This window comes from Dendropsophus ebraccatus, chromosome 10 (assembly GCF_027789765.1).
Source record: "Dendropsophus ebraccatus isolate aDenEbr1 chromosome 10, aDenEbr1.pat, whole genome shotgun sequence".
NCBI lineage: Eukaryota > Metazoa > Chordata > Amphibia > Anura > Hylidae > Dendropsophus > Dendropsophus ebraccatus.
The window spans coordinates 41,991,275-42,006,576 of record NC_091463.1 but is presented as its reverse complement, the minus strand read 5'-3'; the positions used below and the strand labels follow the sequence as shown (position 1 = coordinate 42,006,576).

The window sequence follows — 15,302 nt, the reverse complement described above, 5'->3', positions numbered from 1 at the left end:
CCTCCGTGCGTATCGCCCGTTGGTACTGGTCCCTCACACTTGACCAGCGGGTCTCCACTGCTCGGACTGACAAAAGAGAAAAAAAAAAAAGGATAAGAAAAAAAAATATCATAATGATTTCATTATATTTCGATGGCTTATTATGAATATCGCCCATTCTTGTAAAGATTTTCTGTCATACATGATTTGACAACACGACATACCCATCCGCAGCTGCTCAGAGTCCGTCACATCGCCCCACTGTGGGACTACCACAGCCGCTATACTCTCCCACGTCTCGCGACGCAGGACGCGGTCGTGGTAGCCACGCACAGTCAAGTCCCACAAATGTGGACGGGACCGCACCTGAAAAATAATATATGAACACATAAATCAATACACATCTCCATCTGACTTCACCTCTCTGTGTGTCTACATCTATTTGAACAATAACCACACGAATAACATGTTTTCCATAATGAAATGACATAGAGTGGTGTTGGGATTCACACAGACCACCTGTGTAATCTAATGAACACAGCCTAATAACCACTGAGCCAAGACTCACAACACAAAGGAATGCCAGAACTCTTTGAACACACTTATGCTGCGTTTACACGTAGAGATAAATCGTCCAATCGATTGTGTCACGATCGTGAGTTAGCGATTTCTTTGATTGAAAAGACTAGTGTTTACACGGTACGAGGTGTCGTCTGAAACGATCGTTGTTGCGATCGTTCAGAAGATTGTTCAACCAGTCGTGCGGCTGTTCAAATGGATCAATCGGGTGAGTAGTAGGCTGCCGGGTTGATAATTACCATAAAGAGGCTGGTCATAGGGAGGGGTAAAGACACCTGGGAGGTGTGTTTAGCAGTACTGCACATGCACATTTTGTTAAGTCGCAGCAGCTGTTTTCAGCTGTACATTAGATAAGATGACTCTGAACCAGAGAAGGGGTCTTGCATGGCTGATGATTTTAGAAGCAATGGAAGACAGTGAGGAGGCTGCACCCAAAAAGCGTCTGTGGGTAAAATCTTGGCTGCAACAGAAAGACAGCTTGTCACATATGGCGCTTGTGAAGGAGCTTCGTACCAATCACCCTGATGATTTACACAACTATCTCCGCATGTCGGAGGCGTCTTTTTTACGCCTGTTGAGAATGGTTGAAACCCGGATTGTGAAGGAAGACACTGTAATGCGGAGGGCTATAACAGTGGAGGAGCGTTTGTTAGCCACATTACGTTACCTGGCCACAGGACGTTCAATTCAAGACATGAAGTTTTCCACTGGAATATCTGCAGCAGCACTATGTTACATCATTCCTGAGACTTGTGAGGCTATTGTAGACGCCTTAAAAGGAGAGTATTTAAAAGTAAGTATATAATAGTCAAGAATGCTTTATATGTGCAAAATAGGGAATATGTAAGGTATGGTTATGTGTTATTTGCTTAAAAGTGTGTGAAGGGTGTTGTTAGAGCACAAAGAAAATTACTACTAAAATGGAATTACTAATCAACCTGAGGCAAATTTGTGGCCAGATACATAATGCCATAATGTTGCTGTTACAATGCCATCTGCTAGGCACCACATAAATAATTATAGTTACTTAGCATTGCCGTCCCATTAAAGATATCTATAATAGAGTATTATACACAAGGGTATAGTGTTCTAAAAGCTGCCATGTGAAGCATAAGTAATTTTAAGATTAGTAGAGATGTTTAATTGGAGAAAAATTATGACTGTTGCTAATTGCACACAGCCACATATCTGAGTACAGCATTCAGTTTTTATGCAATGGATGCTGAGTAGTGTTTGATTGTCTAAAAAAATTATCTCCATTCCAAATTTTACAGCCTTTGTCAAATCACCACATATGTGTCAAACTATCGAACACAATATTAATATATGTAGTTGAAAAATAAATTATTAGGCTGGAACTTAATGAATAGTTAAAAATAAATAAATAATAATCACATTGTATCTTTACATAAACTACACTTCGTCATATATATGCTGATATGAGGACACTACCAATCTGTTGTGTAAATAAAAACAGGTTTGTGTAGTTTAAAAAAAATAGTATTAAATTGTTGTTTACATAATGTGTGCAATAGTATTATAGTAGTACTAATAAATTATAGTTTAATTGTAATGTAGGGAAAATTTTACAGAGAAATGTTTTGGGACATTAAATGATTTGGGTGTATAGGCACAATGTGTGTGTAAATAATTAATAGTAGTTATTTAAATTTTACTCCATTATAAATGTTGTTTTTCTAGTGTCCAGAAACTACTGAAGAATGGCTACAAGTTTCTGAAGAATTTGATAAAAAATGGCAGTTTCCTAATTGCGGTGGGGCCATGGACGGCAAACACGTGCGCATTATGCAGCCTGCAAAGTCTGGATCTTTTTATTTTAATTATAAAAATTTTTTTAGCATTATCTTATTTGCACTAGTAAATGCTAATTATGAATTTTTACTTGTCGATGTTGGCCGTAATGGCCGCCTATCAGATGGTGGTGTCTTTGACCGTTCACGATTAGCATATCTTCTACGCTCTAATGCTCTAGCTATTCCCTCTAATGATCAGACAAAAGCCAACATGAATTTTGTATTCCTAGCAGATGATGCCTTTCCTTTAGGTCCGCATGTAATGAAGCCATATCCGCAACGTCTCCTGACTGATGAGAGAAGAATATATAACTATTGTCTGTCCCGCGGCCGCAGAGTCGTAGAAAATGCTTTTGGCATTATGGGAAACAGATTTCGCATATTACATTCCCCTATAAACTTACAGCCCTGGAAAATAGACTCTGTAATATTAGCATGCTGTGTTTTACATAATTTTTTAAGAAAAAATGACACTGTCTCTTACACGCCACCCACAATTTTTGATGTAGAGAATCCTGAAACACTTCAGGTCACTCTAGGGGACTGGCGTGTTCATGGTGACACATTGGTTCCTTTGCAGCGTTCAAATCATTTAGGGCGCCCTAGCTCTGACGCTGTGCTATGTAGGCAACAGTATTGCAGATTCTTTAATGGCCCAGGATCTGTTCCTTGGCAAAATAGAGTGCTATCTTAAAATAACGCAACTTGTAACACTATCAGGAAAAATATTATTTACACAAAAGTTAAATATATTACAATAACTGTTTATATAGTTCTTTTCATATATGTTAAAAATTTCAGTAATAAAAAAATTAAAAAAGTGTGTTTTTTACATTGTAATAAATATTGATTTTATTTGTGCAATTGAACAAAAATTAATTAAAATGTGTCGTTTCTTGTTTTGGAGAATTAGAATGTTTTTTTTTTTATATTACCATGTTTTTTAGTTAAACGGTCCTGTGACAGGTTTATCATGCGTTTTCAAATTTTTGCTTATGAATCACTTTTTATTTGACACGGGTAGCCCCTATGGCCATGCTACCATCAGAAAAGTTTTGTGCCTGATAGGTTTAGAATTTAACATATCCAACGTTAAATACTACGTTGTGGTGTGTGGAGAAGGTCACAGTCATTGTATATAACATGCATATTGTATTCAATGGCCTTAACCTTGCTGAATTAGCGTAACATTACTCCGCCCACAACGGCATAAGTTACAATGGCTCCGGTGACGGACAATGGTCGGCTACCATAAAGGGGTCGGGTATAGACCTCTCAGGCAGCGTCTTATAATGGGCGCAAAGGGACAACAGCCAACGTTGTCGTTAAGGTTGGGAAAAATTAATGCTAATGGCATGAGTAGACGGCCAATTACTACTATTTGGAGCTAATTTAAGATCATTTTTTAATATACCATAAACCATGTTGTCTGATCAGAAGTAAGCTATGAAAAACCTCCAATTTTACCATTAGACTGCAGTAGAGATTTCTGAAGGCCATAAGTGCACTACAGTTTTTATTAAATTTTACTATAGCAAAATGTTATGCTCTAATACATAAGTCTGTAGACAGCATCAAACGAACATTTTTATTATAATAATATTCAAGATACATTTTACTATAAGTAATAAACATTACTAAACGGCAATATGAGTATACAGTGTGCAGGGAATAAGTTTGTTTTATAATATGTTACCATCTTCAATTCTTACTTTCCACTTCTTTTTCAACGCACTTCACCATGTGGTTAATAATGTATGTTGGCTAATCGCATCATTATCACATATCAGGTATTCTGTGATACATTTTTTTTTTTTAATTAGAGAATGTATATTTAGTCACCTTTTATTATTTGCATGACAAAATATTTACCACACTTTGTTTTTCCAATGCAAAAACTACACTTACAGTGAGGCATAACTTGGCTCCCCATAGTCGTGACTAACTTGTGGAGCATTTAGTGAGCCTAATCTAAACCGGTTAGGTTGACTGTCTTGCATTTGGGTGGGAATAGTGTGAAAAGGATTTTGTGTGGATGTTCGGTATGGATGTTGGATGTATTGGGCTGTTTGTAAGTGTGATTGTTGGGGATTTTTTTGAGGCTCACTTAATAATGTATGCTCTGTTAGTTGACCAAGGATGCCTTTAGCTAGGGCATCACCTATAATACGCTCACAATATAGTCTTTGATTTTCCACCATGCGACGTAGTTTGCCAGCCACATTATATCCAAACCCCTCAAATTCGTCAACCGGATTACCCAACATTTTTTCTGAAAGAGCAATCATTTTAGCTCGCTGTTGCTGGACTTTAGTTCTCTTCAAACCAACATTGCCCTCACTTCGTGTAGCTTGGCCCCTAGTTGATACACTGTGTTGTGGCTGTGTACTGCTGTTTTCACTATTGGGTACATCCTGGTCCTCTATGTTCTAAAAGAAAAGAAAAAACACACATTCTCTTTTAGGCTATGTATACGCAACGTATATTAAATAATGTTTTATAGCGCCAGTACAGCCACCAAAACCAGTAGCGGATTTAAAACACAAAGGGTCTGTTCACATAATGTTGTCATTGAGTGGAGGGCCTACTATTAAAAAAATCACATACATACCTGGGAGACCTCAAAATTTACAACATCTGCATTTGAAGAACCTGCCTCCTCATCCATATCACCGGTATTGCCGATAGTTCGGGAGTCTCTACAGGCCTCTTGATCGTGTGTGAATGACATAAGATGATAGTACCATAACCGTGGCTGGTACACTTCATTGGCCCCAGCTCCAGAGCGTTTAGACGCTTCTACCTTGTTCATTTCCTTCTTATATACTGTACGTAGATTTTGTATTTTCTGTTTAACATAACGTATATCTGCCGTGGGTACATATTTCCTACTTAACTCTAAAAGCTTGTTATAACTGTCCATCTTTAGCTGACGGTTGGAATATTCTTTGCTTTTGATTCTCCATAAAGAAGGCAAAGCCTGATAGCATTCAATGAATTCGCGTGTGAATTCATTTGGAGTCTCCATGAAATCTTGTTGGCAAAAAGAAGTCGATCTGTTGTGTAATAAAATTGGAAACATATTGGTAAAATCATGTTTGACACGAAATGTGGCTTATGTATTATGAGCGCTTAAGCTATTAATTACAGCCGTTCCTTACGTAGTTCATGCGCTATTTGTGCACATGTTTAATATAAATGATAACATACATACTAAAACCACACATACATTAAAATTACACATAAAACAAACTGTTACAAAGCGCCATTATAAACGTCCCGTAAAAGCACATTTTACTGTAAAATAATCAAATTTCTCTAGTACTCACCACAGTCAGTCACCTCAGAGCCTGAGCAGGTTTAACTTTCTGTCACGCCCATCGCAGTATGCAAATTGCCGCCTACTTTCATATCCAATGCCTACGCGCCAAAAGCGACCTTCATTATATATATGCAAATCAACTTCTTCAACGCACGACACAGGTGCTATCGAGCGACGAGCGTTTACACGCACAGATTAACACTTCTTTAACGAACCTCAAACGACGATTTGCTAGCCTGCTGTAAGATCACGATCACCAATTCCTCGTTCGTCGTTTGATCGCTCTTTGCGTTCACACGTACGATTATCGGGCCAATTCGATCGTTATCGCGCAAATTGGCTCGATAATCGCAACGTGTAAACGCAGCATTAGGAAAAGATACAAAGATTTGTGTGCAATTATTTAATTTAGGAAAGGCTTTGTATCTTAACTAGCACTAATTAGTAGTCCACAAGACCAGCTCAATGACAGCTTTGCATTCACACCTGCTGATAAAGAAAATCAACATTGCTTCGAAAAAACATCAACACAAGTGCAAACGAGTGAAGCTAACTATTTCACTACTGCGGTGGTTGTTCTGGGGTGTGTGGTGTTTTGCTATCAGTAGTGTGTGGCTAAAACATGTCCCAACGACTATGGTGATAGATCTCGAAATTTTGCCATAAGTATGGTCAACATTTATCAATAAAACAGTAGTTGATAAATTTTTAACAAAATATATTGCAAATGCAAATCGAAGGTTAGGTATTGCATTAAGTTGAAGATTCAAATGAGGGACAGACAATAACATTCAACAACGTCGAAAAGAAAGCTACATGAAAAACGCATCCAAAACGCATACATTTATGATACTACATGAAAGATCATGAAAAAGTTACACTTACATATCATCCACCATGAAAAAACCATTACCAAACCATAGGTTTACAAAACACTACATTTATAACGGATAATAATATTGACATTCACAATATCCCCGAAAAAACGCATCAAAAACGCAACCTTTAAAATCAAGATTTACAAACCATTAACAAAAAATTGCTTGACTAAGCAATAGATTGCGAACGCTAACTAATATTGACATTCACAATATCACCGAAAAAACGCATCAAAAACGCTACTTACATAATTGTGACCAGCCAAAAATAAATATTACATTTAACCCATGTAACTGTTACTAAAAAATACACTCGAAGAACAAAACCAACGGTACAGTCACAACGGATCACAAATGAGACATATCTAAATAGTTCATTAATGTTTTAACTTCACTCTAAATTAATACTATAGCATATAAGGAAACACATCACGCTACAATATGCTGATTGTTTGCGAAATTAATAGTCAAATAATTTTTTTTGTTTTTAAGCCCACATTCACACGGCCGTCTCGCATAACAAAACCGCTGATATTAAACACGACTAATAGTCATTATATTCATATGTGTCTTACATGTGGCTTAGGTGCGGCTTTCTTGGCCGAGATGACCGTGTGAATTGATAAGTCAAAAATATACTTTTACAACATCATATAAATATATAAACATATATATATATATTAATTTTACATATATATTATATATTCTCCATATATATATATATATATATATATATATATATATATATAGAGAGAGAGAGAGAGAGAGAGAGAGAGAGAGAGAGATAAATAGATACAGAGAAACACTCACAGAGAGAGAGTATACATCCTATTTTCATAGAAAAATCATTAGATAAATATTAGTCTAATTCTTGGAGAAAATGTACCTCTGCGATCAGGCGGGGAACATCAATGTCCCTCTGCCAAGAACCACGTCGCCCACGACCAGCACCACCATGCTCCGCTACTCGTCATGCCATAGCTCCAGATCGGGACACCTAAAAGGATGGTCACCTATTGAAGCCCATTCACTTGGGCCTTTTAAACTCAAGGGGCGTTACGCATTGATCAATTATTCTAATCAGAATCCGGATTTATCCGGCTGTAATCAGAGGTTCCGTCTGGAACAAATGTTACTTCCTACGGCCGACTTGGACCTTTTCGGGCCGGAAATAATGGTCTTGCTCATTTTTTACGGACCCGGATACAATCAGGCCCGAAACTCATACGGAGTGTGCACTGTGCAGCCGCATATCCTATACTTCCAAGCATACACACGAACCACCAAAAATACCGCCGCACAATTACGGCCGCAAATACAGCCGCACAGTTACAGCGTGTGAACCGAGCCTCAGGCTGGGTTCAGACTATGTATATTTGAGGCTGTATTTGGGCCTCATGTCAGGTCCTCATAGCAACCAAAACCAGGAGTGGATTGAAAACACAGAAAGGATCTGTTCACACAATGTTGTAATTGAGTGGATGGCCGCCATATAACGGTAAATAACGGCCATTATTTCAATACAACAGCCGTTGTTTTAAAATAACAGCAAATATTTGCCATTAAATGACGGCCATCCACTCAATTACAACATTATGTGAACATAGCCTTTCTGTGTTTTCAATCCACTCCTTGTTTTGGTTGCTATACAGCCTCAAACATACAGCCTCAAATATACGTAGTGTGAACATAGCCTCAAAGTGTATTTGAGGGGGCTGCATATTATGAAGCCCCACAAAGCACCCCATTTCAGAAACTGCACCCCCCAAACTGTTCAAAATCAATTCCAGAAAGTTTTTTAACCCTTTAGGTGAGTCACAGAAATAAAAGCTAAGAGTGTGAGAAAATTGAAAATTTCAATTTTCTTTGTAGAAATGATACTGTGATCCAATATGTCTCATAATAGAAAACCTATTTCTAGAGAAATGCACCCCAATTTGTATTGCCCCGTTTCTGCAGTTTATAGAAATATACGATATGTGGCCCTATTGCGCTATTTGACGCAACCACAAGCTTTAGATACAAAGGAGCGCCTAGTGAATTTTAAAGCCTCCTTACAATTGGCCAATTTTCAAAGTACCACTTCTGGTTGGCAGAGGCTCTGGGGTGCCAAAACCTAACAAATACCCCTAAAGGGACACCATTTAGGAAGCTACACTCCTTAAGGAATGTAACAAGGGGTACAGTGAGCACATGGACCCCACTGGTGACAGACACAATGTGCTGTGAAACTGAAATTATTTTTTTTTTACACTAAAACTTGGTCTAGCCTTAAATTTTTCAGGTTGACAAGTGGTTAAAAGGAAAAAAAAAACATACAACTTGTAGAGAAATCTCCCCCAAGTACAAAAATACCCCACATGGGGACATAATGTATCATGCGGGCGCAGGAAACGCCTCCAAAAGGAAGGAGCACCATTTGGCTTTTGGAAGCTGAATTTGGCCAGAATGGAGGACGAAGGCCATGTCGGGTTTGCAGAGCCCCTGTGCTGTCAAAACAGTGGAAACACCCCACAAGTGACCCCATTATGGAAACTACACCCCTCAAGGAATGTAAAAAGAAGTATATTGGGCATATGGACCCCACTGGTGACACAATTACAAATGTGGAACAATGTGCCGTGAAAATGAAAAATTTTATTTTTTACACTAAAACGTTGGTGTAACTTTGAATTTTTCATGTTCACAAGGGCTTTAAAGAAAAAATAAACCACTAATCACGTAGCACAATTTCCCCCGATTACAAGAGTGCCCCACATGTGGACATAAAGTGCAAAGCCAGTGCACGGAAAGCCTCCAAAAGGAAGGAGCGCAACTTGGATTTTGGAAGCTCGATTTGGCCAGAATGGAGGATGAAGGCCATGTCGGGTTCGCAGAGCCCCCGTGCTGCCAAAACATTGAAAACCTCCCACAAGTGACCCCATTATGGAAACTACACCCCTCAAGGAATGTAACAAGGGGTATAGTGGGCATATGGACCCCACTGGTAACAGACACAAATGTGGAACAATGTGCCGTGAAAATGAAAAATGAAATTTTTTACACTAAAACGTTGGTGTAACTTTGAATTTTTCATGTTCACAAGGGGTTAAAAGAAAAAAATAAACCCCTAATCACATAGCGCAATTTCCCCCAATTATAGGAATACCCCACATGTGGACACAAAGTGCAAAGCAGGTGCACGGAAAGCCTCCAAAGGGAAGGAGCGCAATTTGGATTTTGGAAGCTGGATTTGGCCAGAATGGAGGACGAAGGGCTCTCAGAGCCCCCATGCTGCCAAAACAGAGGAAACCCCCCACAAGTGACCCCAACGAACTTAGGAATGTGTGGTTCGTACAGGGTGGGGTCACTTGAGAGGGCTTGTGGGGCTTCCTGGGGCGGGCCTTGGGGGCTTATCATCACTAAATGATGATGATAATGAGGAAGAAGAAGGCAGGAGTAACAAGGAATCTTCCTCTTCTCCCTCACTGGTTGTCTCAGTATCGGAGGCAATCCAGGCGAATGCCTCCTCAGCCGAGAACAAACTATGGGCCATTTTTTTTTTCATTCGGGTGCCTTCACACACACCGGATCCATAGTGGATTTCACGCTGTGGATTTGCAGCGAAATACAGCGTCAGTTCATCCCTATGAGAATACATACACGCAGCGGGAATGACATCCCGCTGTGTGTATGTAAGTTACACCCCCCCCACCAGCCGGAGCATACATCCCCGTTCCCAGTGGCGTAGCTATAGGGGTCGCAGGGGTCGCCATGGCGACCGGGCCCCTACGCTACTTCCTCCTGTGCTCCCCCAATCCGGGGGGGCCGCGGCAGGGGCGGGCTGGGCCGGGGGGCATATGCCCCCCGGCCCGGTCCCCCCGTGCAGTTAAATGGCCGCGGCCGCCGGACCGCTTTAAGTTCAGTGAGCTTCCGGGTTGCCGGCCCTGGCCGGAAGCTCACTGATGCAGGACCGCGGCGCCGGGACTTCTCCTCCTCCTCGGCAGCTGACATGTGACGTCATCACAGTCACATGTCAGCCGCCGTGCAGTATAGAGGAGAAATCCGGGCTGTGTTGTCGGTGGCGTTACATAGGACTGCAGGCGACTACTACATTATCTGTACTCAGAGATATCACTGTGTTATCTGTGCTGTTACATAGGACTGCAGGTGACTACTACATTATCTGTACTCAGAGATATCGCTGTGTTATCTGTGGTGTTACATAGGACTGCAGGTGACATCTACTGCATTATCTGTACTCAGAGATATCACTGTGTTATCTGTGCTGTTACATAGGACTGCAGGTGACAGCTACTACATTATCTGTGCTCAGAGGGATATCACTGTGTTATCTGTGGTGTTACATAGGACTGCAGGTGACATCTACTACATTATCTGTACTCAGAGATATCACTGTGTTATCTGTGGTGTTACATAGGACTGCAGGTGACATCTACTACATTATCTGTACTCAGAGATATCACTGTGTTATCTGTGGTGTTACATAGGACTGCAAGTGACAGCTACTACATTATCTGTACTCAGAGGGATATCACTCTGTTATCTGTGGTGTTACATAGGACTGCAGGTGACATCTACTACATTATCTGTACTCAGAGATATCACTGTGTTATCTGCGGTGTTACATAGGACTGCAAGTGACCACTACATTATCTGTACTCAGAGGAATATCACTGTTATCTGTGGTGTTACATAGGACTGCAAGTAATATCAGGTGACTTCTCCAGGTTGCAGAAGTTCAAACTTCATCGTGCCCTGCTGACAGTTTATTATGGGAGTTTTGCAGCATTTGGCTCTTCAGGTTGCAGCACTACAACCCCCATCGTTTCCAACTGGCAGTTCATGATGAGAGTTGTAGTTTTTCAGCTGGAGAGTCAAAGATTGGAATACAATGGTTAGACAATGACACAGTACAGTCCATTAATTATAGGGGGCAGTAGTGCAGTACATGAGGTGGAGGCAGTGACAGGGCATTAGAACATGGTGGCACATTAGAATAATTGGATATAACGTTAGATATGACTTGCCTGATCGGGTGAGATGGGGGGCCCCAAGCTAACATTTTGCACCAGGGCCCATCAGCCTTTAGCTACGCCCCTGCCCGTTCCAGCTTGCTTTGGGGGTTCCCAGCGTCTGCTCATCCCACGCAGCCAATCAGTGCGCTGCCCCTCCGCAGCCACTGATTGGCTGAGCGGGACATCCTGCCGAGAACCCCCGAAGCAAACCGGAGTGGGGAGCAGGTGATGTACGCATCGGCCGCCGGGGGGTTAACTTGCAGACACACAGCGGGATGTCATTCCCGCTGCGTGTATGTATTCTCATAGGGATGCACTGACACTGGATCCACTGCGAATCCACAGCGTGAAATCCGCCGCGGATCCGGTGCGTGTGAAGGCACCCTTAGAGGGGTGTGTAAGTGTTATGTTTTTACACGTGAAAGTGTTAGTGTGTGTATTTTACGTACTGTTTTTACATTTTATTTGTGTTTTTGACTTTTTTTTTTTTACTTGGGGGGCAGAAAAAAAAGAAAAACAGCAGAGGGTAGAGGGTGACAGGGCAGAGGGTGGCAGGACAGAGGGCAGAGGAGAGGGTGGCAGAACGGAGAGCAGAGGGTGGCAGGAAGGAGGGGAGAGGGTGGCAGGAGAGGGGCAGCAAGACGGAGGGGAGAGGGTGGCGGGAGAGGGTGGCAGGAGAGGGGCAGCAAGATGGAGGGGAGAGGGTGGTAGGAGAGGGGCAGCAAGACGGAGGGAAGAGGGTGGCAGCAGAGAGGGGAGAGGGTAAGAGGAGAGGGTGGCAACAGAGAGGGGGGGATGGATGCCAGGAGGATGGGTGGGTGCCTGGAGGGAGGGAGGGATGGGTGCCTGAAGGGAGGGTGCCTGAAGGGAGGGTGCCCGTAGGGAGGGAGGGTGCCTGAAGGAAGGGACGGTGCTCGAAGGGAGGGTGCCTGGAGGGAGGGAGAGAGGGTGCCTGGAGGGAGGGTGCCTGGAGGGAGGGAGGGTGGGTGGTTGCCTGGAGGGAGGGATGGATGGTGTGGGTGCCTGGAGGTTGGGAGGGATGGGATGGGTGCCTGGAGGTTGGGAGGGATGGGATGGGTGCCTGGAGGGTGGGAGGGATGGGATGGGTGCCTGGAGGGTGGGAGGGATGGGATGGGATGGGTGCCTGGAGGGTGGGAGGGATGGGATGGGTGCCTGGAGGGTGGGAGGGATGGGATGGGTGCCTGGAGGGTGGGAGGGATGGGATGGGTGCCTGGAGGGTGGGAGGGATGGGATGGGTGCCTGGAGGGTGGGAGGGATGGGATGGGTGCCTGGAGGGTGGGAGGGATGGGATGGGTGCCTGGAGGGTGGGAGGGTGGGAGGGTGGGAGGGATGGGATGGGTGCCTGGAGGGTGGGAGGGATGGGATGGGTGCCTGGAGGGTGGGAGGGATGGGATGGGTGCCTGGAGGGTGGGAGGGATGGGATGGGTGCCTGGAGGGTGGGAGGGATGGGATGGGTGCCTGGAGGGTGGGAGGGATGGGATGGGTGCCTGGAGGGTGCCTGGAGGGTGGGAGGGATGGGATGGGTGCCTGGAGGGTGGGAGGGATGGGATGGGTGCCTGGAGGGTGGGAGGGATGGGATGGGTGCCTGGAGGGTGGGAGGGATGGGATGGGTGCCTGGAGGGTGGGAGGGATGGGATGGGTGCCTGGAGGGTGGGAGGGATGGGATGGGTGCCTGGAGGGTGGGAGGGATGGGATGGGTGCCTGGAGGGTGGGAGGGATGGGATGGGTGCCTGGAGGGTGGGAGGGATGGGATGGGTGCCTGGAGGGTGGGAGGGATGGGATGGGTGCCTGGAGGGTGGATGGGATGGGATGGGTGCCTGGAGGGTGGATGGGATGGGATGGGATGGGTGCCTGGAGGGTGGGAGGGATGGGATGGGTGCCTGGAGGGTGGGAGGGATGGGATGGGTGCCTGGAGGGTGGGAGGGATGGGATGGGTGCCTGGAGGGTGGGAGGGATGGGATGGATGCCTGGAGGGTGGGAGGGATGGGATGGATGCCTGGAGGGTGGGAGAGATGGGATGGGTGCCTGGAGGGTGGGAGGGATGGGATGGGTGCCTGGAGGGTGGGAGGGATGGGATGGGTGCCTGGAGGGTGGGAGGGATGGGATGGGTGCCTGGAGGGTGGGAGGGATGGGATGGGTGCCTGGAGGGTGGGAGGGATGGGATGGGCGCCTGGAGGGTGGATGGGATGGGATGGGTGCATGGAGGATGGGTGCATGGAGGGTGGGAGGGATGGGATGGGTGCCTGAAGGGTGGGAGGGATGGTATAGGATGGGTGCCTGGAGGGTGGGAGGGATGGGATAGGATCGGTGCCTGAAGGGTGGGAGGTATGGGATGGGATGGGTGCCTGGAGGGTGGGATGGGTGCGATGGGTGCCTGGAGGGTTAGTGGGAGCACGGAGCAGTGGCGGGGAAGAGGAGGAAGCAGCAGCAGCAGCATGGAGTGGCGGTGGCGAGAAGGAGGAAGCAGTTGCAGCCTGATGCGGCGGAGAGGAGGAGGTACTGGGGAGGGAGAGGTGATCGGGCATGGGGGGAAGAGGAGAGAGCACAGGGAAATCAGCTAGCAGCAGCTAGCTGATTTCCCTGTCACCAGAGACACAAGGGGGACCGGAGGAGAAGGCAGCACAGCGGGAGGAGGCACTCGGCGCCCGGCACACTCCAGGACGGCATCGGGCGTCGGGCACAGAGGTCATCACTCCCATCATCACCTTCTCTGCCGCTGATTCTCAGCTAGCAGAGAAGGTGATGATGAGAGTAGTAGTACAGATCACCCGTAATTGGCCGGCTGGTGATTACCCGCCAATCACGGGCGATCGGGGGCCGGCACCCACGGGCAGACGATGCCCAGGCACAGCTGTGATTGGTGCTGTCTCGGACAGCACCAATCACAGCTCAGTGCCGGGGCCTGATCCCTGAAATAGAGGAGATTGCTGAGATTGGCCGATGAGAAGTCATCGGCCAATCACAGCGATTGTCGTCACGAGGGGCAGGGAAACTGCCCCCTACGTGACACAGGAAGATGGCTGCTGATAGAATCAGCAGCCATCTTCACCGGAGCGCCGCACGATTTCGCGCGGCGCCCGTTTAAAGGGCCGGCGTACCGGTACGTCATGGGTCCTTAAGTGACAGTGACAGTGATCCGGCTGTGGCGGCCGGCATGCAAGAGCAGAGAGCGGCGCCCAGAACAGGCGAATAGGCGGGTGAGCGAGCGGGCCGGCGAGTGGGAGTCAGCGGCCGGCCGGATAGTGAGGAGCGGCGCGGGCGGCGGGGCATCAGCGGCGCGATAGTAACTTTGAAGATGGGAGGAGGAGGGGGAGCGGCGGGGGGGGCATGAAAAGCAGCCCCTGTGTGAGTGGCGGCGGAGCGGGTGGTGATAGGGTTAGCAAAAGGTACTACTCCCCCATTATCTGCAGATAATGGGGGAGTAGTACTATGTATATGTTCCCAGCACCGAGCAGGGAGGGAGGGGGGAGGTGGATGGCACCTCTCTCCCTCTCTGCTCGGTGCCCAGCAAATGTATTCATTGATTACATTTATGGGATACTTTGGGGAGCAAGGACACTTGCTCCCCAAAGTATTCCATAAATGTATTCATGAAGTCACAAAAGTACAGTGCATAACATTACATACACTGTAATTCCTATGGAGTGTCCAGCAGGGGCGCACTATATATAGAAGTCAATGGTACTCATTG

General features: G+C 45.6%; 1 protein-coding gene across 1 annotated transcript; it reads left to right on the top strand.

Annotated features, from left to right (window-relative positions):
• Positions 1-1,105: 1,105 nt before the first annotated feature.
• LOC138766398 (putative nuclease HARBI1) lies at positions 1,106-3,865 on the top strand. Its single transcript, XM_069943980.1, has 3 exons — positions 1,106-1,351; positions 2,260-2,929; positions 3,810-3,865. Exons 1-3 carry the CDS (start codon positions 1,106-1,108, stop codon positions 3,863-3,865), a joined length of 972 nt encoding a protein of 323 aa, XP_069800081.1.
• The last annotated feature ends 11,437 nt before the right edge of the window (positions 3,866-15,302 follow it).